The sequence below is a fragment of the Dermochelys coriacea genome, chromosome 11 (assembly GCF_009764565.3).
Source record: "Dermochelys coriacea isolate rDerCor1 chromosome 11, rDerCor1.pri.v4, whole genome shotgun sequence".
Classification (NCBI taxonomy): Eukaryota; Metazoa; Chordata; order Testudines; family Dermochelyidae; genus Dermochelys; species Dermochelys coriacea.
Genome location: NC_050078.2, coordinates 203,290 through 227,394, shown reverse-complemented (window position 1 = coordinate 227,394; position 24,105 = coordinate 203,290). Strand labels below are relative to the sequence as shown.

The following is a 24,105-nucleotide window of genomic DNA, read 5'->3' as shown; positions in this document are numbered from 1 at the left end:
AAAACCACAAAAATATTTAAATAAATGATATTCTAATATTGTTTAATAGTGTGATTAAAACTGTGATTAATTGCTATTAATATTTTTAATCACTTGACAGCTGTAATGAAAACAGAATTCAGACAGTTTTTACTACTAAAAGAATAAAAGAAGTTTTGCTTAAACCGTGTAAAAAATACTTTAACTCATGTTATAATAGACATCCAATCTCTTTCTATCCCTTGCTTAAATTTAAGCATTAATATTTTTAAAGTGTTTTCCCGCAAATTTCTACAATCTGTTTTTTTTTTTTTTTTTTTTTTGCCCACCCAACCCCACGCACAACAAAGTACATTTTACCAGCTCCCAACATTATGGTAGTGGGACCCGTGGGATCTGAGTCCTGCTGCAGGGCTCTGGCTCCATGCTGCTGTCACCTGTGGAGAGTCTCTTTCTCTCCCCCCTTTTTCTCTGCCCTGCTTTCATTTCCTTGGTTTGGAAAGAGATTTAGTAGGAGCAGCTGTCGTGCTGCTTTCTTTTCCCTTGCTTCTATGGGATGGACAGCGGCATTGGTGTCTCTTTCTTACTGTTCTCTTCAGCCTGTGGTATCGTTAACAAGGCATGGCCACACAGAAGGCTTGATCTATGCAGGCAAAAGTCAGGGATCCTCCTAGTAAGCAGGGTGGAGGTGGTCTCTGTATGCATCTCTCAGTCCAAGTAGGGGGTCTGTCCTGTCTTGGGGTACGGGATTGAAGCCATGGATGTACTGGAGGTGGGTGTATAGCAGGGGTGGGCAAACTTTTTGGCCCAAGGGCCACATTGGGGTTGCAAAACTGTATGGAGGGCTAGGTAGGTAAAGCTGTGCCTTCCCAAACAGCCTTGCCCCGCCCCCTATCCCACCCCTCCCACTTCCCACCCCCTGACTGCCCCCCTCAGAACCCCTGACCCATCCAACCCTCCCTGCGCCTTGTCTCCTGACCGCTCCCTCCTGGGACCTCCCGCTCCTATCCAGACCCCCCATCTCCCTGTCCCCTGACTGCCCCAACCTTATCCACACCCCCGCCCCCCTGACAGGCCCCCCGGGACTCCCATGCCTTTCCAACCCCCCCGTTCCCTGTCCCCTGACTGCCCCCCCCCAGAACCTCCGCCCCATTCAACCGCCCCATGACAGGCTCCCCGGGACTCCCACACCTATCCAACCGCCCCCTGTCCCCTCACTGCCCCCCGGCCCCGGTCCCCTTACCATGCCACTGCAGCACGTCTGGCAGCTGCCCTGCCTGGCTAGAGCCAGACACGCTGCCTGCAGGAGAGCGCAGCCCCGGCAACCAGAGTGCTGCACGCGTGCCGGTGTGGCTGCGGGGAAGGGGCTGGGGGCTAGCCTCCCCGGCCAGAGCTCAAGGGCCAGGCAGGATGGTCCCGCAGGCCGGATGCGGTCTGCAGGCTGTAGTTTGCCCACCTCTGGTGTATAGTGTAGTGTATAGGCTCCTGGAGGCAGTGTCTTAGGTTGGCTGGCAGGAGTTTGGTATTCTCCTTTCCCTCCCCCCCCCCGAGCTTTTTATTAGGCTTTCCCTTGTCAGCTCTTCCTCTGACTGTTACAGCTAGGCTAGTGCTCATAGTGTGTACAGCAGTAGAGGTGCCTTGAGAGATCTGGGATACTGCTGGTATACATCGAATCATAAAAGATTAGGGTTGGAAGAGACCTCAGGAGGGCATCTAGTCCAACCCTCTGCTCAAAGTAGGACCAACCCCAACTAAATCATCCCAACCAGGGATTTGTCAAACCAGGCCTTAAAAACTTCTGAGGATGGAGATTCCACCAGATCCCTTGGTAACCCATTCCAGTGTTTCACCACCCTCCTAGTGAAATAGTGTTTCCTAATATCCAACCTAAACCTCCCCCACTGCAACTTGAGACCATTACTCCTTGTTCTGTCATCTGCCACCACTGAGAACAACTGAGCTCCATCGTCTTTGGAACCTATCAAATCCCCCCTCACTCTTCTCTTCTACAGACTAAACAATCCCAGTTCCCTCAGCCCCTCCTCATAAGTCATGTACCCCAGCCCCCTGATCATTTTCATTGCCCTCCACTGGACTCTCTCCAATTTGTCCACATCACTTCTGTAGTGGGGGTTCCAAAACTGGACGCAGTCCTACAGATATGGCCTCACCAGTGCCAAATAGAGGGGAATAATCACTTCCCTCAATCTGCTGGCAATGCTCCTACTAATGCAGCCCAATATGCCATTAGCTTTCTTGGCAACAAGGGCACACTGCTGACTCATATCCAGCTTCTCATCCACTGTAATCCCCAGGTCCTTTTCTGCAGAACTGCTTCTTAGCCAGTCGGTCCCCAGCCTGTAGCCGTGCATGGGATTCTTCTGTCCTAAGTGCAGGACTCTGCACTTGTCCTTGTTGAACCTCATCAGATTTCTTTTTGGCCCAATCCTCCAATTTGTCTAGGTCACTCTGGACCCTTCCCTACCCCCCAGCTTAGTGTCATCTGCGAACTTGCTGAGGGTGCAACCCATCCCATCATCCAGATCGTTAATAAAGATGTTGACAAAACCGGCCCCAAGACTGACCCCCTGGGGGCATCCCACTTGATATCAGCTGCCAACTAGACATCAAGCCGTTGATCACTACCTGTTGAGCCCAAGAATCTAGCCAGCTTTCTATCCACCTTATAGTCCATTCATCCAATCCATTCTTTCTTTTTTATTTTGCTTACAAGAATACTGTGGGAGACCATATCAAAAGCTTTGCTAAAGTCAATATCTATCACGTCCAGTGCTTTCCACATATCCACAGAGCCAGTTATCTCATCATAGAAGACAATCAGGTCGGTCAGGCATGGCTTGACCTTGGTGAATGCATATTGACTGTTCCTGATCACCTTCCTCTCCTCCAGGTGCTTCAAAATGGTTTCCTTGAGGACCTGCTCCATGATTTTTCCAGGGACTGAGGTGAGGCTGACTGGTCTGTAGTTCCCCAGGTTCTCCTTCTTCCCTTTTTAAAAGATGGGCACTATATTTACCTTTTTCCAGTCATCCGGGACCTCTCCTGATCACCACGAGTTTTCAAAGATAAATGGCTCTGCAATCACATCAGCCAATTCCCTCTGCACCCTCGGATGCATTAGATCTGAACCCATGGACTTGTGCATGTCCAGCTTTTCTAAATAGTCCTTAACCTGTTGTTTCACCACTGAAGGCTGCTCACTTCCTCCCCATCCTGTGTTGCCCAGGACAGCAGTCTGGGAGCTCAACTTGTCTGTGAAGACCAAGGCAAAAAAAGCATTGAGTACTTCAGCTGTTTCCACATCACCAGTCAGTAGGTTGCCTCCCCCATTCATTAAGGGTCCCACACTATCCCTGATCTTTTTCTTGTTGCTAACATACCCGTAGAAAATCTTCTTGTTACCTTTCACATCCCTTGTTAGCTGCAACTCCAGTTGTGTTTTGGCCTTCCTGATTATACCCCTGCATGCTCAAGCAATATTTTTATACTCCTCCCTCATCATCAGTCTAAGTTTCCACTTCTTGTAAGCTTCCTTTTTGTGTTTAAACTCACCGAAGATTTCACTGTTAAGCCAAACTGGTTGCCTGCCATATTTGCTATTCTTTTTGCACTTCGAGATGGTTTGTTCCTGCACCCTCAACAAGGCTTCTTTTAAAATACAGGTTTCAGAGTAGCAGCCGTGTTAGTCTGTATTCGCAAAAAGAAAAGGAGTACTTGTGGCACCTTAGAGACTAACAAATTTATTAGAGCATAAGCTTTCGTGAGCTACAGCTCACTTCATCGGATGCATTTGGTGGAAAAAACAGAGGAGAGATTTATATACACACACACAGAGAACATGAAACAATGGGTTTATCATACACACTGTAAGGAGAGTGATCACTTAAGATAAGCCATCACCAACAGCAGGGGGGGGAAGGAGGAAAACCTTTCATGGTGACAAGCAGGTAGGCTAATTCCAGCAGTTAACAAGAATATCAGAGGAACAGTGGGGGGGGGGGGTGGGAGGCCCCACCCCCCACTGTTCCTCTGATATTCTTGTTAACTGCTGGAATTAGCCTACCTGCTTGTCACCATGAAAGGTTTTCCTCCTTCCCCCCCCTGCTGTTGGTGATGGCTTATCTTAAGTGATCACTCTCCTTACAGTGTGTATGATAAACCCATTGTTTCATGTTCTCTGTGTGTGTGTATATAAATCTCTCCTCTGTTTTTTCCACCAAATGCATCCGATGAAGTGAGCTGTAGCTCACGAAAGCTTATGCTCTAATAAATTTGTTAGTCTCTAAGGTGCCACAAGTACTCCTTTTTTTTTAAAATACAGTCAGTTCTCCTGGACTCCTTTCTCCCTCATATTAGCCTCCCAGGAGATCCTGTCCATCAGTTCCCTAATGGAGTCAGTCTGCTTTTCTGAAGTCCATGGGGCAATAGGTCAGCTAGCCTGTGCACACTTTCAGATTGCTACATGCACCCCTAGGGAGACCTTTGACTGTAGCTTTCTCTTTCTCTGTGTCAGAGGGTATCCTCCAAAGCTGCATTCTTGGCTCCGCTGCTCTTCTTTCTCCACTCTGTCTCTAGATGCTCTGATCCACAAATGACATTTTAATGGTGGTGACTCACAAATCTACCTCTCTGCCAAAAATCTGGTTCCCTCCATGCAAAGCTGCATCTCAGCATGTTTTTCTGACATCTCCACTTGAATGGCCAAATAGCAACTTAAGTTTAATATGGCAAAAGATTTTTTTTTAAATTTCCCCTCCCCTCTCTCTAATTTCTCTGTGACGATGGGAAACACCACCATCTGCCTAGACACAAAGGCCTGTAATCTGACTTGTTGTTCTGACTTGACCCATTTACATACTATTTAAAAATGCAGCCTTTTCTGTCTGCCCAGACTGCCTGGGCTCTTGGTCAGGTCTCGTCTTGTACCTCAGCTCCTATAATCTGCTCCCTGCCCTACATGTCAGCCATGTTGCCCCCTAAGGTTCATTCATAACTTTACTGCCATTATCTTCTTCCTGGCTCACTGTTCCAACCACATCACCCCATCTTTGTGTCACTCCACTGGCTCTGTCCTCTACCACTCAAACACAAGCTCCTCCGGGTCTTTGCATTTGAGGCCCTTCACTATGTAGTCCCACCCAGTCTATCGGATCTAGGTTAAGTTGTCAACACTACCATTACTCTGTTAATGATGGCAGCCCTGATCGGTGACCTGTCCTATTTCTCCCTCCAGCACATCCACGCTTTCTCCCATGTTGCTCCCTTGTGCATGGGAAAATCTTCTGTCAGAGTGGTCAAGCTGCTGCCTTCTCCTCCTCTAAATCTGTTTTTGAAACCTGCCTTTCCTTTGATGTTTACAAATCTCTCCCATTAGACCAGTGGTGGACTAAGACTTCCGCATTGCTGCATAACTCTGTTCACTACATTGTTACTTCATCCTCCCAACCCACCCCCATCTCATTTGTCTGATTCGTCCACCTGTTGCATTTTATCTGACATAGATTTTGAGCTCACTGGGTCAGGAACAGCTATCTGTGTTACTTGTCTCTACAGCAGCTAGCACAATGGGGTCCTGAACCTTGACTGGGGTTTCTGGGCCTACCAGAATATAAATGATAAGCTATAATCAGGCTTTTCTCACTATTTATTTCCCAGCTTCCTCTCTCCTCCACCTTTTATGCCATGGATAGAAGGCAGGAAGGGCAGATTCAGGGGTTCTACTTAAACATTAATGTTGGGTATTCCCCCCGCATAGATACTTAATCCCAGCTGGCAACACCCCTCCCCTCCAAAAGATTTCAGAGTAGCAGCCGTGCTAGTCTGTATTCGCAAAAAAGAAAAGGAGTACTTGTGGCACCTTAGAGATTAACAAATTTATTTGAGCATAAGCTTTCGTGAGCTATAGCTCACTTCATTGGATGCATTCCCCAAAAGAGACTTCCTCATTCCTGTCCTTGTCTGATCTTCATTGACTAGGACACATGGAAAGAGTTGTCCAGACAACTATAGAATGGCCCATAAAACTCACCTAAATGTTTCACAAATGTGTGTATTTTATGCCAGCAAGTTAAAGTAGTATGGGCTGAATGAATGGACTGTGAGGTGGATAGAAAGCTGCCTAGATTGTCAGGCTGCACGGGTAGTGATCAATGGCTCCATGTCTAGTTGGCTACCGGTATCAAGCCGAGTGCCCCAAGAGTCGGTCCTGGGGCCGGTTTTGTTCAATATCTTCATTAATGATCTGGAGGATGGCGTGGATTGCACCCTCAGCAAGTTTGCAGATGACACTAAACTTGGAGGAATGGTAGATACGCTGGAGGATAGGGATAGGATACAGAGGGACCTAGACAAATAAGAGGATTGGGCCAAAAGAAATCTAAGGAGGTTCAACAAGGACAAGTGCAGAGTCCTGCACTTAGGACGGAAGAATCCCATGCACTGCTACAGACTAGACTGAATGGCGAGGCAGCAGTTCTGCAGAAAAGGACCGAGGGGTTACAGTGGACGAGAAGCTGGATATGAGACAACAGTGTGCTCTTGTTGCCAAGAAGGCTAATGGTATTTGGGATATATAAGTAGGAACATTGCCAGCAGATCGAGGGACGTGATCGTTCCCCTCTATTTGACATTGGTGAGGCCTCATCTGGAGTACTGTGCCCGTTTTTGGGCCTCACGCTACAAGAAGGATGTGGAAAAATTGGAAAGAGTCCAGCGGAGGGCAACAAAAATGATTAGGGGATTGGAACTTGTGACTTATGAGTAGAGGCTGAGGAAACTGGGATTGTTTACTCTGTAGAAGAGAAGAATGAGGGGGAATTGGATAGCTGCTTTCAACTGCCTGAAATGGGGGTTCCAAAGAGGATTGATCTAGGCTGTTCTCAATGATGGCGGATGACGGAACAAGGAGTAATGGTCTCAAGTTGCAGTGGGGGAGGTTTAGGTTGGATATTAGGAAAAGCTTTTTCACTAGGAGGGTGATGAAGCACTGCAGTGGGTTACGTAGGGAGGTGGTGGAATTTCGTTCCTTAAAGGTTTTTAAGGTCAGGCTTGACAAATCCCTGGCTGGGATGATTTAGTTGGGGATTGGTCCTGCTTTGAGCAGGAGGTTGGACTAGATGACCTCCTGAGGTCCCTTCCAACCCTTATATTTCTATGATTCTATGCAAACTGTTCTGCTAAATTCAGGACTGTCATGGGAGAGATTGTCTGAGCTGTGTAAGATTCTACACCGTATAGTATAGTGGACCACCAGCTCTGCTGTAGTTAAGGTTGAGAACTCTTTTCTGTTTAAAGGATGGCTCTACTAAGTGCTCTAACTAAAATTCACATGCTTATGTGGATTGCCTTGAAATTTGCTATTCTATATGAGGATTCAGTGTAGGTTTAGTGACCCAGATTTTGTGTAATTTGAGCAAGCAACCTGTTTTAAGATGGAGCTTGATAAATTTATGAACAGGATTATATGATGGCATTTCCTGTGATAGCTGGGGACTGGACTCCATGACTTAGGAGGCCCCTTCTGCTCCAAGGTTCCTATGAGATACAGCACCCTGCAACCCCCCACAAAAATGCCAGCATTTCACAAAATCCACATTCTGTCAATGTTTTTTGCACACAGGCTCAAATCATGGCTCGGATTGTCCCCAACTTAAATCAGTCACTCAGTATTTACCTCAGCTAGTGCATGGCACCCACTGCCCCTTGTGGGAGTCAATATTGAAAACATTATTAAGAGAAGAGCAAGGCTGTTTGGGACAGTTCTTGCTAATCACTGGCACACTAAACAGGTTGGAATACCTATGTGCAGAAAGACTAGCCAGGAGCATTTTCAGCCAGCCTGTTTGCACTTTTTTTTTTTGAAATGTAATCAGAGTACAGCAGGTAAGGGGCTTGAACTATTTTCTGAAAGATAATAAATTACACGTGCTCCATGCAGAAATGTGAGAATGATTTCATGTTGCTACTTTTCCACTGGGGAACCAGCATTGATTGATCAATTAACATTGATTAAATAGAGGGAAGATGAAAGACCATTAGAGTAATATAATCATGTTTCTTAAAAAATGGAACTGAGTCAAGGAGCTGAGCTCCTGATTCAGAGCTTCTTAACACAAGGAAAAAGTCTCCTGTGCCCTGCTAAGGACGCACATTACATCAGCGCTGAAATAAGGCAAAATGCATCCCTTGAAAAGAAACAGGTGCATGTGTACCTCATTACACACATGGGGGGAGGAGAGGCAGCACAAGAAGACAGAGGTGCTCAGTCCCCCCACTCCCTGTGGGGGACACAGGGCTGCACAGATCACCTCGTATAACAATCACAGCTCTGCCAAACTGTTCCAGCTAATCCCTACACCGTTCAGTACAGCTACACCCAACACAGTGAATGCAGCTGGAATTGCATGCAGATAATTCCCACTGGTTCTTGCCAGTTCCAGTGGGGCAGAGTTAAGGTTGCATTGGTGCGTACCTTAACTAGTTATTTCCTGGTTTTCAGAGGTTTGAATTTTGCTGAACTCGTCATTCTGGAAAGGCATGAAATACCACTGAGCATCCTTAATTCTGAGCTAACCAAGGTTTTTCTCAGTGGATATATTTCAGGGCCCTGATTCAGCAAAACACTTAAGCATGTGCACAAGTAGAGTTTTTACCCTCAAAAGGGAGGAGAGCCAGAGTCTTCATAAAGTCCACTAAGGACTTTGCTGTTGATTCATTTACATGGAAGGCACTCAGATGCTATGGTTATGATGAATAAAACCCTAGGAAGAGAAGTTAACTCCCAGTACTTAAGCATGTGCTTTGCTAAATAGGTGTCAATTTTTATTTCATAGCATGAGTGGTAATAACCAGTTTTGCTAAATTTATCCAAGTGTTTCCATTCTAACCCACTCTTTTCAGTGCTCATTGGTTCCCACAATTTTTATATTAAAAGGAGACTTTCTAAGGTTTGGCCTTTGCCACAAATTGAGTTATCTTTTTCTGCAAGGTGAGTAAAAAATAGTTCAGCCATTGGCTAACAGAAGGAGAGAGAGAGAGAGTGTGTGTGTGTGTGTGTGTGTGTGTGTGTGTGTGTACTAATTTCCCCAATATTAAAAAATTCATGCAACTTTTTATTTTAAACAGCTGTAGCTCTGAAATAGCTGGGGCACAATGCTGAAATTCAGCCAGGGTATAGGAGAGTGTTCCAGTGAAAAATGGCTTTAGCTTCTCTAAGTTATGACTAATTGAAAATAGCACTCCACGTATACAGTACATTTTGTATACTTCTTAGCTGTTAAAATGTACACATAGCTTAAGAACTTTGTTTGTGTGGTAAGCTTGGCTGTATCCTGAAAAATTTAGTGAAAGTGTGCAGTGAATAATGTGGGGCTTTGCAGAAGCCCTCCTTTTCTGTGCATTTTATGTGGTTTAAACTGCGCAACTAATATGTGCAAGACAGGAAGAGAAGGGCTCTGTCCTGCAAGCCTGTTAAGGTGCGTGGGATTCATCATTCTGCTGGCAGGTAGTCAAATGCTTTCACACTATGGAATTTCTTTTCATTACCTTTTTGCTTTTGGAAACCCCTTGGATGTTCCATTTAAAAAAAAGACACTTTGGTAAGGCACTATTGTTAATTTGAACTCTGCCTGCTTATGTGTATGCATTGTGATAAGTCTTTAATTGTATTTTTTTTAAAGAAATAACTTCAAACTTTTTTTCTATGGCTTTAGGTGCAGATGAATAGCACCTTCGACTTCTGTCCACAATTCTATGTGTGCCAGACAAATAGAGTCCATTATAGTCATTTATATGAAAATTGTACAGTAAGCTGTTATACAGTATATTATAGATTAAGCATAACAACAAAGAAGAATAGCGAGAATTTTTGGCATATATAAGTCACCTAAATTTGCAGCTAAGCCAACTTTACAGTTAGCTATTTTGTTCCCTGAAGTGCTGTTTGAAAAGAAATTGTAAACAAATAGCTGCTGACTGAAATATTAAAATACAGACCTTTAGGAAATAGAAACCTATCATATAAAAGTGTCAGTACAGAAATGCTGATCTGTTGTGACAATGAAAACAAGTTACGCAAAAATTGGGGGAAAAGCTTTATAAATGCTACACTTGGGTATCTAAAGCTGTAGAAAATGTTCTTAGGAAAGGATATTATTAATATATAATCATGTAAGTAAATCTTATTTCATAATTGTGTAGACTCATGGGGCTGGGGGCACTGTAAAGGCACAAGCAACCTTAACACTGGTATTTGCTGACTGTAAAGTGATTAACCATATAAATGCAACTGTAGTCAGATTGTGGTCATCCCTCCCCCTCTGGGAGGCTACTCTGCCACACTGCATCGTTGGGATCTTGGCCTAGTATTGGGGAAATTAGCAGTTTGGCGTTTAGTATCCCAATGGGCCTAATGGGGTTGAGTTCCCAGATAGGCCGCAGCTAGCTGGCTATTACGTGGAATCAGGTTCTCCCAGGAGTTCGTATGTCTCGCCCCAAGATGTATACGGTCCGCTCCCAAACTGCTGCACTGGGCTGCACAGTATGGGGAGGAGATTACCAGCCCTCTGTGGAGAAAAAAGTGGTTCAGGACTATTAAGAAAAGCTGGACGTGCACAAGTCCATGGGGCCGGACGAATTGCATCCGAGGGTGCTAAAGGAGTTGGTGGATGTGATTGCAGAGCCATTGGCCATTATCTTTGAAAACTCATGGCGATCAGGCGAGGTCCCGGATGACTGGAAAAAGGCTAATGTAGTGCCAATCTTTAAAAAAGGGGAGGAGGAGGATCTGGGAACTACAGGCCAGTCAGCCTCTCCTCAGTCCCTGGAAAAATCATGGAGCAGGTCCTCAAGGAATCAATTCTGAAGCACTTAGAGGAGAGGAAACAGGATCAGGAACAGTCAGCATGGATTCACCAAGGGCAAGTTGTGCCTGACTAACTTGATTGCCTTCTATGACGAGATAACTGGCTCTGTGGATGAGGGGAAAGCAGTGGACGTGGTATTCCTTGACTTTAGCAAAGCTTTTGACATGGTCTCCCACAGTATGCTTGCCAGCAAGTTAAAGAAGTATGGGCTGGATGAATGGACTATAAGGTGGATAGAAAGTTGGCTAGATCGTCGGGCTCAATGGGTAGTGATCAATGGCTCCATGTCTAGTTGGCAGCTGGTATCAAGCGGAGTGTCACAAGGGTTGGTCCTCGGGCCGGTTTTGTTCAGCATCTTCGTTAATGATCTGGAGAATGATGTGGACTGCACCCTCAGCAAGTTTGCAGATGACACTAAACTGGGAGGAGAGGTAGATATGCTGGAGGGTAGGGATAGGCTACAGAGGGATCTCATAAGGTTCAACAAGGACAAGTACAGAGTCCTGCACTTAGGATGGAAGAATCCCATGCAGTGCTACAGACTAGGGACCGAATGGCTAGGCAGCAGGTCTGCAGAAAAGGACTTAGGGGTTACAGTGGACAAGAAGCTGGATATGAGTCACATTGGTGAGGCCTCATCTGGAGTACTGTGCCCGTTTTTGGGCCTCACACTACAAGAAGGATGTGGAAAAATTGGAATGCGTACAGCGGAGGGCAACAAAAATGATTGGGGGACTGGAACACACAACTTATGAGGAGAGACTTGGGGAACTGGGATTGTTTAGTCTGCATAACAGAAGAATGAGGGGGAATTTGATAGCTGCTTTCAACTGCCTGAAATGGGGGTTCCAAAGAGGATTGATCTAGGCTGTTCTCAATGATGGCAGATGACGGAACAAGGAGTAATGGTCTCAAGTTGCAGTGGGGGAGGTTTAGGTTGGATATTAGGAAAAGCTTTTTTTCAGTAGAGGGGTGGTGAAGCACTGGAATGGGTTACCTAGGGAGGTGGTGGAATCTCCTTCCTTAGAGGTTTTTAAGGTCAAGCTTGACATAGCCCTGGCTGGGATAATTTAGTTGGGGATTGGTCCTGCTTTGAGCAGTGGATTTGACTAGATGACCTCCTGAGGTCTCTTCCAACCCTGATATTCTATGAACAGTCAACAGATTATAGCCCCAGGCCCCTTTAAGCAGGGACTGGGCAAATGCCGTAGCCAACTGGCCCTAATCTCTTGCTGCGGAGACAGGACACACCCAGTCGTCAATGAGCTCTGGGCTCTTGTTACAGAGCCAGAGCAGACCCAGTAGTCAATTAGCCCGGTCTCTTGGTTCAGAGACAGGGCACACCCAGTAGTCAATTAGTCCTGGACACTTGTAGCAGAGCCAGAGAAAACCCAGCAGTTAATGAGCTCTGGTCTCTAGTCGCAGAGACAGAGCGAACCCCAGGGGTCGGGTGTCCTAGCTCCAGCAGGCAATCAATGAGCACAGGCCACTGGACCTGGTGAGGGGAGGCTGCCCTCCTGGGGGCGGATCTGGCAGGTGAGGTCTGGGCCCAGCCTACTCCACTGGACCCCGACCCAGGGCTTTAACAGTGGCAGAGTGGTCTGCCAAAGAGTCAGCGGGGATTGCAGCCGCAACACGCTAACTGTGTCTCTGGCAAAGCTGCTGTCAGAATAAAGTCATCTGTTCCTCCACCACTGCCTCTCCTCCCCTCGGGTTGCACCTGGGTTAGCGGGGCGTTGTCTGCCTCCTCTGGGAAGGTGGCCCAGGGCAGTCCTGGCAGGTCCGTGGCAGCAGTAAGTTCCCTTGTGGGCAGGTCATCACTGGGCTCAGCAGCAGGGTCATTGGCTGGGAACGAGCAGGATCCGTCTGTCTCCCTCTGTGTGTCTGCCCCTCCCTTTATACTTCCCGTTCCAGTGGCGTACTTCCAGTGGGAAGGGCGAGGCAGTCCTGGCTCCACCCACTTGGACGGGGAGGGTGGTTCCTCCCCCTCTGGCTTGAAGGGAGGCCATACCGCCTAACTACAGTAACATTTTCAACATATCTTTATATAGCTTTTGTTTTTCATAGGAGGGTTACATGGTGGGGGGAGAGGTCACCTGGTAGATGAGGATAAGGACGGTGAGGAGAGCATCCCAGACCAAGGGCAGTGTGATAGGATGGGGTGGCAGGAGTGTCATGGACCTAGAGGGTGGTGTGATCTGTTATTGGGGAGGGAAGCATGTCCTGGGCCTATAGGGCAGTGTGATGGAATGCCAGAGAGATACATGGCATGGAAAAATCTGAGATTTACTTATTTAATTTAAACACAAATAACAGATAATAAGGTGCTGACTGTTCAGGTTCATGGTTAATTCAGTAGCCTGCTTCCCCTATTTAGAATTTACAGTAGAACCTCAGTGTTATGAACTGACCAGTCAACCACACACCTCATTTGGAACTGGAAGCTGCAATCAGGCAGCTGCAGAGACAAACAAAAAAAGCAAATACAGAACAGTGCTGTGTTAAATGTAAACTACTATTTAAAAAAAAAAAAAAGAAAGCAGCATTTTTCTTCTGCATAGTAAAGTTTCAAAGCTATATTAAGTCAGTGTTCAGTTGTAAACTTTTGAAAGAACAACCGTAACATTTTGTGTAGAGTTATGAACAACCTCCATTCCCGATGTGTTTGTAACTCTTGAGGTTCTACTGTCCTTGAATGCACAGCATATATTTCAGTGTGCTGTAATGTATTCAGCATCATTATGCTATAGGAATCAGGAGGCCTTACCTCAGAATATAGGTCCAGTGCATCACTGAGCTTGTGGGAGAACTCCTGCTTATTGAGGATGACTGGATGTGGAAGCTGTGGTATGTACATGATCCTGGAGGGGGGAACCGGTAAGAGTTTTGTCTGCATGAAATGCCGTCTGATAGAGCTGATGGAGGAAAAGATCCGAGGTTTGGAGATGCAGGTGGAAAGTCTGGTTGAGTTTAGGAAGGGGTTTGAGCAGATGATGGAGCAAAGATATGAGGTATCTGAAGGGAAAAGCTCAGACTCACGGATGGAAGCAGGGCTGGGGAATTTTGAGGAGAGACTGGATGAGGAAAGTGGTCAGTGGAAACATGTGACTCAAAGAACCAGGCAGAGAAAAAGACGGGCTAGTGAAGGAGAAATAGAGCTTAGGAACAGGTTTGCAGAGTTGGAAAATGAAGGAGCTCAGCAGGTAGTCGCTGAAGGTGGAAGGGTAAGGAAGAAGAGAAGAGAGGCTAGCCCTATAGAAAAAGGGGAAGAGTCAAGGGAGACTACACCAAATATGAGCCCCAGGAGGATACAGGATGGGTTGAAGAGAATTGTAAGGGAAAACAGGAATGGAAAGAACTTGCAGCCAGAGGGAACAGGGGAGAGACTGGAGAATAGCACTGTCACCAGGAAAAGGCAGGTCTATGTGATCGGGGACTCTTTATTGAGAAGAATAGACAGGCCTGTAACTAGAGCTGATCCTGAGAATAGAAGGGTGTGCTGTCTTCCGGGTGCTAAGATACGGGATGTAGACCTGAGGTTGAAAAGGATCCTCAAGGGAGCGGGAAAGAATCCCCTAATTATCCTTCATGTGGGAACAAATGATACAGCCAGATTCTCGCTGGAAAGTATCAAGGGAGACTATGCTAGGCTGGGGAAGACGCTTAAGGAAATTGAGGCTCAGGTGATCTTTAGCGGGATCCTTCCTGTTCCTAGAGAAGGGCAACAAAGGTGTGACAAGATTATGACTGTCAACAGATGGCTTAGGCAGTGGTGCTATAAGGAGGGCTTTGGGATGTATGGCCACTGGGAGGCATTCACGGACAGAGGTCAGTTCTCTCGGGATGGACTTCATCTGAGTAGGGAAGGAAATAGACTTCTAGGATCGAGGCTGGCACAACTGATTAAGAGAGCTTTAAACTAGGAATTGGGGGGAGATGGATGGGAGATGTCCAGAAAATCTCCACGCCAGATTTTAGCATTGAGAGGGAAGAAGATGAAGTAAGAAAGGATACAGCCATGGGTAGGAGAATGTATATAAGGAGCGAGGGCGGTGTGGATACTAGTCTAATAGGTTATACTGGCTGTAGAATGACTGTGCCTAATAGGGTACAAAATGTGAGCGAGGCCAAACAGCAAAAATTAAGATGTTTATACGCCAATGCGAGGAGTCTAGGTAACAAAATGGAGGAACTAGAGCTACTGGTGCAGGAAGTGAAACCAGATATTATAGGGATAACAGAAACATGGTGGAATAGTAGTCATGACTGGACTACAGGTATTGAAGGGTATGTGCTCTTTAGGAAAGACAGAAACAAAGGTAAAGGGGGTGGAGTAGCATTGTATATCAATGATGAGTTAGAATGTAAAGAAATAAGAAGCGATGCAATGGATAAGACAGAGTCCGTCTGGGCAAAAATTACATTGGGGAAGAAAACTAGTAAAGCCTCTCCTGCGATAGTGCTTGGGGTGTGCTATAGACCTCCGGGATCTAATTTGGTTATGGATAGAGCCCTTTTTAATGTCTTTAATAAAGTAAATACTAATGGAAACTGCGTGATCATGGGAGACTTTAACTTCCCAGATATAGACTGGAGGACCAGTGCTAGTAATAATAATAGGGCTCAGATTTTCCTAGATGCGATAGCTGATGGATTCCTTCATCAAGTAGTTGCTGAACCGACTAGAGGGGATGCCATTTTAGATTTAATTTTGGTGAGTAGCGAGGACCTCATAGAAGAAATGGTTGTAGGGGACAATCTTGGCTCAAGTGATCATGAGCTAATTCAGTTCAAACTAAATGGAAGGATTAACAAAAATAAATCTGCAACTAGGGTTTTTGATTTCAAAAGGGCTGACTTTCAAAAATTAAGGCAATTAGTTAGGGAAGTGGATTGGACTGAAGAACTTATGGATCTAAAGGCAGTTGAGGCCTGGGATTACTTTAAATCAAAACTGCAGAAGCTATCGGAAGCCTGTATCCCAAGAAAGGGGAAAAAATTCATAGGAAGGAGTTGTAGACCAAGCTGGATGAGCAAGCATCTTAGAGAGGTGATTATGAAGAAGCAGAAAGCATACAGGGAGTGGAAGATGGGAGGGATCAGCAAGGAAAGCTACCTAATTGAGGTCAGAAGATGTAGGGATAAAGTCAGAGAGGCTAAAAGTCGAGTAGAGTTGGACCTTGCAAAGGGAATTAAAACCAATAGTAAAAGGTTCTATAGCCATATAAATAAGAAGAAAACTAAGAAGGAAGAAGTGGGGCCGCTTAACACTGAGGATGGAGCGGAGGTTAAAGATAATCTAGGCATGGCCCAATATCTAAACAAATACTTTGCCTCAGTCTTTAATAAGGCTAAAGAGGATCTTGGGGATAATGGTAGCATGACAAATGGGAAGGAGGATATAGAGGTAGATATTACCATATCAGAGGTAGAAGCGAAACTGAAACAGCTTAATGGGACTAAATCGGGGGGCCCAGATAATCTTCATCCAAGAATATTAAAGGAATTGGCACCTGAAATTGCAAGCCCATTAGCAAGAATTTTTAATGAATCTGTAAACTCAGGAATAGTACCGAATGATTGGAGAATTGCTAATATAGTTCCTATTTTTAAGAAAGGGAAAAAAAGTGATCCGGGTAACTACAGGCCAGTTAGTTTGACATCTGTAGTATGCAAGGTCCTGGAAGAAATTTTGAAGGAGAAATTAGTTAAGGACATTGAAGTCAATGGTAAATGGGACAAAATACAACATGGTTTTACAAAAGGTAGATCGTGCCAAACCAACCTAATCTCCTTTTTTGAAAAAGTAACAGATTTTTTAGATAAAGGAAATGCAGTGGATCTAATTTACCTAGATTTCAGTAAGGCATTTGATACCGTGCCACATGGGGAATTATTAGTTAAATTGGAGAAGATGGGGATCAATATGAACATCAAAAGGTGGATAAGGAATTGGTTAAAGGGGAGACTGCAACGGGTCCTACTGAAAGGCGAACTGTCAGGTTGGAGGGAGGTTACCAGTGGAGTTCCTCAGGGATCGGTTTTGGGACCAATCTTATTTAATCTTTTTGTTACTGACCTTGGCACAAAAAGTGGGAGTGTGCTAATAAAGTTTGCAGATGATACAAAGCTGGGAGGTATTGCCAATTCGGAGAAGGATTGGGATATTATACAGGAGGATCTGGATGACCTTGTAAACTGGAGTAATAGTAATAGGATGAAATTTAATAGTGAGAAGTGTAAGGTTATGCATTTAGGGATTAATAACAAGAATTTTAGTTATAAGTTGGGGACGCATCAATTAGAAGTAACGGAAGAGGAGAAGGACCTTGGAGTATTGGTTGATCATAGGATGACTATGAGCTGCCAATGTGATATGGCTGTGAAAAAAGCTAATGCGGTTTTGGGATGCATCAGGAGAGGCATTTCCAGTAGGGATAAGGAGGTTTTAGTACCGTTATACAAGGCACTGGTGAGACCTCACCTAGAATACTGTGTGCAGTTCTGGTCTCCCATGTTTAAAAAGGATGAATTCAAACTGGAGCAGGTACAGAGAAGGGCTACTAGGATGATCCGAGGAATGGAAAACTTGTCTTATGAAAGGAGACTTAAGGAGCTTGGCTTGTTTAGCCTAACTAAAAGAAGGTTGAGGGGAGATATGATTGCTCTCTATAAATATATCAGAGGGATAAATATAGGAGAGGGAGAGGAATTATTTCAGCTCAGCACCAATGTGGACACAAGAACAAATGGGTATAAACTGGCCACCAGGAAGTTTAGACTTGAAATCAGACGAAGGTTTTTAACCATCAGAGGAGTGAAGTTTTGGAATAACCTTCCAAGGGAAGCAGTGGGGGCAAAAGATCTATCTGGTTTAAGATTCTACTCGATAAGTTTATGGAGGAGATGGTATGATGGGATAATGGGATTTTGGTAAGTAATTTATCTTTAAATATTCAGGGTAAATAGGCCAAATCCCCTGAGATGGGATATTAGATGGATGGGATCTGATTTACTATAGAAAATTCTTTCCTGGGTATCTGGCTGGTGAATCTTGCCCATGTGCTCAGGGTTTGGCTGATTGCCATGTTTGGGGTCGGGAGGGAGTTTTCCTCCAGGGCAGATTGGAGAGGCCCTGGAGGTTTTTTTGCCTTCCTCTGTAGCATGGGGCATGGTTGACTGGAGGGAGGCTTCTCTGCTCCTTGAAGTTTTGAACCATGATTTGAGGACTTCAATAGCTCAGACATGGGTGAGGTTTTTCATAGGAGTGGTGGGTGACATTCTGTGGCCTGCGCTGTGCAGGAGGTCGGACTAGATGATCAGAGTGGTCCCTTCTGACCTTAGTATCTATGAATCTATTATGAGGGAAGATTAAAAGGAGCTAAAGCCAAAATTTTCAAAGTGGCTTCTGATTTTGGGTGCCTGACCTAGGCCTAGTTTTCAGAGGTTCTGAACACCTCATGTGTCTCAAGTTGGGATTTCAAAATCAGATGCCACATTTCAAAAGTAATAGCCTAGATATTTCTATCTTGACTTAGCAGTGTGTCAAATGCTTTTCCACCTTTCACTTCACTGATCACACTCAGACAAGTTCTGGTAAGTGTTTCATGAAGGCAGCCATGCTGTAATGCTCTTTATAGTTACCTTATTATGGTCATTTTTCTCCCCGTGCCCTGCTTGGATGCTGAGAAGAGGAGGAGGAGTAGGTCCACCTTCCATCTCAAGGGGAGATAGAACTGTGACCTCTGTCTGTGATACACGCAGAGCTGTGACCTTGCACATGGAAAGTGGTGCAGTAGTTCCTTTGTCAAGCTAGGGATGGGGGGGTCCCTTTTGAGTGCTCCCACACAAATGTGGGAGCAGCTGGTGCAAGGTACAGTGGAAAGTGAATTGAATCTTGTGGTGTTTCTAATGGGCATTATTTAATTGCAGGGCACCCGGGTGTGGCTACGGGAGCAAGATCAGCTGCAGCCGTGCACTGTTGGCTCATGCAATGATGGGTTTGTGCTCTTCAAAACAGATTATGGAGAGGTGAGTATAATTGGAAATCAAGGTTTGAATAAAAAGAAAGAGTACTTGTGGCACCTTGGAGACTAACAAATTTATTTGAGCATAGCTTTCATGAGCTACAGCTCACTTCATCGGATGCATTCAGTGGAAAATACAGTGGGGAGATTTATATACATAGAGAACATGAAACAATGGGTGTTACCATACACACTGTAACGAGAGTGATCAGGTAAGGTGAGCTATTACCAGCGGGAAAGGAAAAAAACCCTTTTGTAGTGATAATCAAGGTGGGCCATTTCCAGCAGTTGACAAGAATGTCTGAGGAACAGTGGGGGGTGGGGTGGGGAAATAAACATGATGAAATAGTTTTACTTTGTGTAATGACCCATCCACTCCCAGTCTTTATTCAAGCCTAAGTTAATTGTATCCAGTTTGCAAATTAATTCCAATTCAGCAGTCTCTCGTTGGAGTCTGGTTTTGAAGTTTTTTTTGTTGAAGAATTGCCACTTTTAGGTCTGTAATCGAGTGACCAGAGAGATTGAGGTGTTCTCCAACTGGTTTTTGAGTGTTATAATTCTTGACATCTGATTTTGTGTCCATTTATTCTTTTACGTAGAGACTGTCCAGTTTGACCAATGTGCTTGGCAGGAGGGGCATTGCTGGCACATGATGGCATGTATCACATTGGTAGATGTGCAGGTGAACAAGCCTCTGATATTGTGGCTGATGTGATTAGGCCCTATGATGGTGTCCCCTGAATAGATATGTGGACACAGTTGGCAACGGGCTTTGTTGCAAGGATAGGTTCCTGGGTTAGTGGTTCTGTTGTGTGGTGTGTGGTTGCTGGTGAGTATTTGCTTCAGGTTGGGGGGCTGTCTGTAAGCAAGGACTGGCCTGTCTCCCAAGATCTGTGAGAATGATGGGTTGTCCTGCAGGATAGGTTGTAGATCCTTGATGATGCGTTGGAGGGGTTTTAGTTGGGGGCTGAAGGTGATGGCTAGTGGCCTTCTGTTATTTTCTTTGTTGGACCTGTCCTGTAGTAGGTGACTTCTGGGTACTCTTCTGGCTCTGTCAATCTGTTTCCTCACTTCAGCAGGTGGGTATTGTAGTTGTAAGAATGCTTGATAGAGATCTTGTAGTGTTTGCCTCTGTCTGAGGGGTTGGAGCAAATACGGGTTGTATCGTAGAGCTTGGCTGTAGACAATGGATCTTGTGGTGTGGTCTGGATGAAAGCTGGAGGCATGTAGGTAGGAATAGCGATCAGTAAGTTTCCATAGGGTGGTGTTTATGCGACCATCGCTTATTAGCACCGTACTGTCCAGGAAGTGGATCTCTTGTGTGGACTGACACAGCTTTTGACACGGTCTCCCACAGCATTCTTGTCAGCAAGTTAAGGAAGTATGGGCTGGATGAATGCACTATAAGGTGGGTAGAAAGCTGGCTAGATTGTCGGGCTCAACGGGTAGTGATCAATGGCTCCATGTCTAGTTGGCAGCCGGTGTCAAGTGGAGTGCCCCAGGGGTCGGTCCTGGGGCCCGTTTTGTTCAATATCTTCATAAATGATCTGGAGGATGGTGTGGATTGCACTCTCAGCAAATTTGCGGATGATACTAAACTGGGAGGAGTGGTAGATACGCTGGAGGGGAGGGATAGGATACAGAAGGACCTAGACAAATTGGAGGATTGGGCCAAAAGAAATCTAATGAGGTTCAATAAGGATAAATGCAGGGTCCTGCACTTAGGATGGAAGAATCCAATGCACCGCTACAGACTAGGGACCGAATGGCTCGGCAGCAGTTCTGCGGAAAAGGACCTAGGGGTGACAGTGGACGAGAAGCTGGATATGAGTCAGCAGTGTGCCCTTGTTGCCAAGAAGGCCAATGGCATTTTGGGTTGTATAAGTAGGGGCATAGCGAGCAGATCGAGGGACGTGATCGTTCCCCTCTATTCGACACTGGTAAGGCCTCATCTGGAGTACTGTGTCCAGTTTTGGGCCCCACACTACAGGAAGGATGTGGATAAATTGGAAAGAGTACAACGAAGGGCAACAAAAATGATTAGGGGTCTAGAGCACATGACTTATGAGGAGAGGCTGAGGGAGCTGGGATTGTTCAGTCTGCAGAAGAGAAGAATGAGGGGGGATTTGATAGCTGCTTTCAACTACCTGAAAGGGGGTTTCAAAGAGGATGGCTCTAGACTGTTCTCAATGGTAGCAGATGACAGAACGAGGAGTAATGGTCTCAAGTTGCAATGGGGGAGGTTTAGATTGGATATTAGGAAAAACTTTTTCACTAAGAGGGTGGTGAAACACTGGAATGCGTTACCTAGGGAGGTGGTAGAATCTCCTTCCTTAGAGGTTTTTAAGGTCAGGCTTGACAAAGCCCTGGCTGGGATGATTTAACTGGGACTTGGTCCTGCTTTGAGCAGGGGGTTGGACTAGATGACCTTCTGGGGTCCCTTCCAACCCTGATATTCTATGATTCTATGATCCAGGCTGAGGTTGATGGTGGGATGGAAATTGTTGAAATCATGGTAGAATTCCTCAAGTGCTTCTTTTCCATGGGTCCAGATGATGAAGAGGTCATCAATGTAGCGCAAGTAGAGTAGGGGCATTAGGGGACGAGAGCTGAGGAAGCGTTGTTCTAAGTCAGCCATAAAAATGTTGGTTTCAGAGTAGCAGCCGTGTTAGTCTGTATTCGCAAAATGAAAAGGAGTACTTGTGGCACCTTAGAGACTAACAAATTTATTTGAGCATAAGCTTTCGTGAGCTTCAAGATGCATCGAGATGCATCCGATGAAGTGAGCTGTAGCTCATGAAAGCTTATGCTCAAATTTGTTAGTCTCTAAGGTGCCACAAGTACTCCTTTTCTTTTTATAAAAATGTTAGCATACTGTGGGGCCATGCAGGTACCCATAGCAGTGCCACTGATTTGAAGGTATACGTTGTCCCCAAATGTGAAATAGTTACGGGTGAGGACAAAGTCACAAAGTTCAGCCACCAGGTTTGCTGTGACATTATCAGGGATACTGTTCCTGACAGCTTGTAGTCCATCTTTGTGTGGAACGTTGCTGTAGGGGGCTTCTACATCCATAGTGGCCAAGATGATGTTTTTAGGAAGATCACCGATGGATTGTAGTATCCTCAGGAAGTCAGTGGTGTCTCGAAGATAGCTGGGAGTGCTGGTAGCATAGGGCCTGAATGAGGCTCTGGCTGGTGTTACAGCTGTGAAAAGCCACGTGTCAAAATCTCCTGGTCTTAGATGACTTCCTTATGTTAAATGGAAATGGTAGATTTCAGTATCACACTTGTGTCTGAAAATGTTCCCCTGCTGCTGTTGTAACACTTGAGATCACTGCAACTGACAGAGGTTAGAAGTGCGTTCACTCATGCGCTCGCTCGCTCGCTCTCTCTCTCTCTCTCTCTCTCTCTCTCTCTCTCTCTCTGTTATAGCTGACTTTGTGTGTAATCACTCTCACTGAGTCTGCTGATAGGCTGTTATCTAGTTCCCCCAATTGTTTGTGTGGGGGTATCTCACAGCAACTGGGGGGAGAAAAACAGTTTTAAAAAACAGGAATATGTAACTGTAAAACCAAATTGGTTGGGGGTGGTAGTGTATGTGTGGATTTAAATATTTGAAACTACTTTCACTTATTTTTTGAAATTGACTAGATTTCAAGTTTATTGTGTCCCTTCAAGCTGCTATGAGATGCCTGACTTACCTCTCAAAGACTGGAAACCATCACACCAACATATTTCAGTTTCACATCTTGCAACACTGTCTTCCAAATACCCCACACCTAGCAGCACTGTATTCTGTAGTTAGGGATGGAGGATTGTCAAGGCACGTTTTGGGAAAGGTCATGAGGGACCATGGGGACAAGACTAGCAAGGTCACAAGTTGTGAAGATCATGGCAAAGGTTTTGAAAAGTCCTGGCTGTGTAGTTGTGTGGGACCTGAGCAACCTATGCAGAGCCCACCTCTGAAACCAAAATCCCATGGAGGCATACTATAGGTACCTGATTCCCTCCTCTTCTATTCACTCAATAGCCCTTCTTGCAGGCCCAGGTTGCTTTAGGGTGTTTTTAATATAGGTTGTGGCCACCTGTTTTTTGAACCTGATTGCTGTGTATTGGCCTGGAGGTGTATTGGGGGAGTTAGACTAGATGACCTTTGCAGTTCCTTCTAACCCTGTGATTCTATTGCTTGGGACCCTGCCTGCGAGGGCTTTAGTTAAGTCATTGGTGTCCCTACAATGTTGTTTCTGTGGTGCTCTGCTCTCTAATTGTCACCTGTGCAGACTTGTGGACTGTTTTTACTGTTTTTCTTCCTTTTCTTTTTTGCGAATACAGACTAACACGGCTGCTACTCTGAAACCTGTTTTTACATAAGACTCTCTAAGCATGGCTCACTGTCAGCTTGTCTCCCCATCTCATTAATGAAAATCACCTGATTTTACCATGTGAAGAGTCCAGCTTCCCAGGCAATGCTGCAGTCAGAGTTTTCCTGGCCATTGCATCTTCATTTCCTTTCCCTTTTCTACCGTGTGCTGACTTACATGCTGCCCCTATGTTTGGAAAGCCCTTCCAAAATCCATTCACCACCTCGGGGGGGGGAACAAACCACCAGGGGTTTCAGTAGATAACCAAAGGCTCCCAGTGTGATGCTGTGGCTTGTATGGCTAATGTGGTCCTTGGATGTATAAATAGAATATTGAGTAGGAGTAGAGAGGTGGGTTCCTGCCTCCAGTAGGTTTTAAGGCCAGAAGGTACCATTAGGTCATCTGACCTCAACCTCAGAGGTGTTACCTCTACATTGTTTCTTCTTGTTGTCCTTCATGACCAAAGATGATGTGTTGTGAGTATGGTTGTGGCTAAAAAGACCAGAGTGCAAGTGGCAGCCCTTTCCACGTGACGTGCATAGGTAGCTTAATGCGGAGGAAGAGATTAGTCTGTGCCTGCTAAGTCTGCTGCTGTTTATGACTTGGCCTCTGTGCCTCAAGATCCATATGGCAGTTAATCTTGAATTGGGTAACCCCATCGTTGACTATTGCTTGCCAGCATGATCTGTCTGGTGCTGACAACTTCCAGCTGTCAATGTCACTGTTGCACTGTTTTAAGTTATGCTTCAGCACATCCTTGAAGCGTTTCTTCTGGCCGCCTCATATGCAGTTGCTCACTTTCAGCTCACCATATGGCAACTGCTTTGGCCATTCTGGTGTCATCCATCCTCGA

The 24,105-nt window shown here is 45.4% G+C and overlaps 1 protein-coding gene across 1 annotated transcript in view; it reads left to right on the top strand.

The window, feature by feature from the left end:
* Positions 1 to 24,105, top strand: part of LOC119863454 (unconventional myosin-X-like) — a 257,129-nt gene that overhangs the window by 36,491 nt on the left and 196,533 nt on the right. Inside the window, exon 2 of the mRNA XM_038421961.2 lies at positions 18,795 to 18,893. Within this exon, the coding sequence (XP_038277889.1) occupies positions 18,795 to 18,893 (99 nt within the window). The remainder of the gene's footprint in view (positions 1 to 18,794; positions 18,894 to 24,105) is intronic.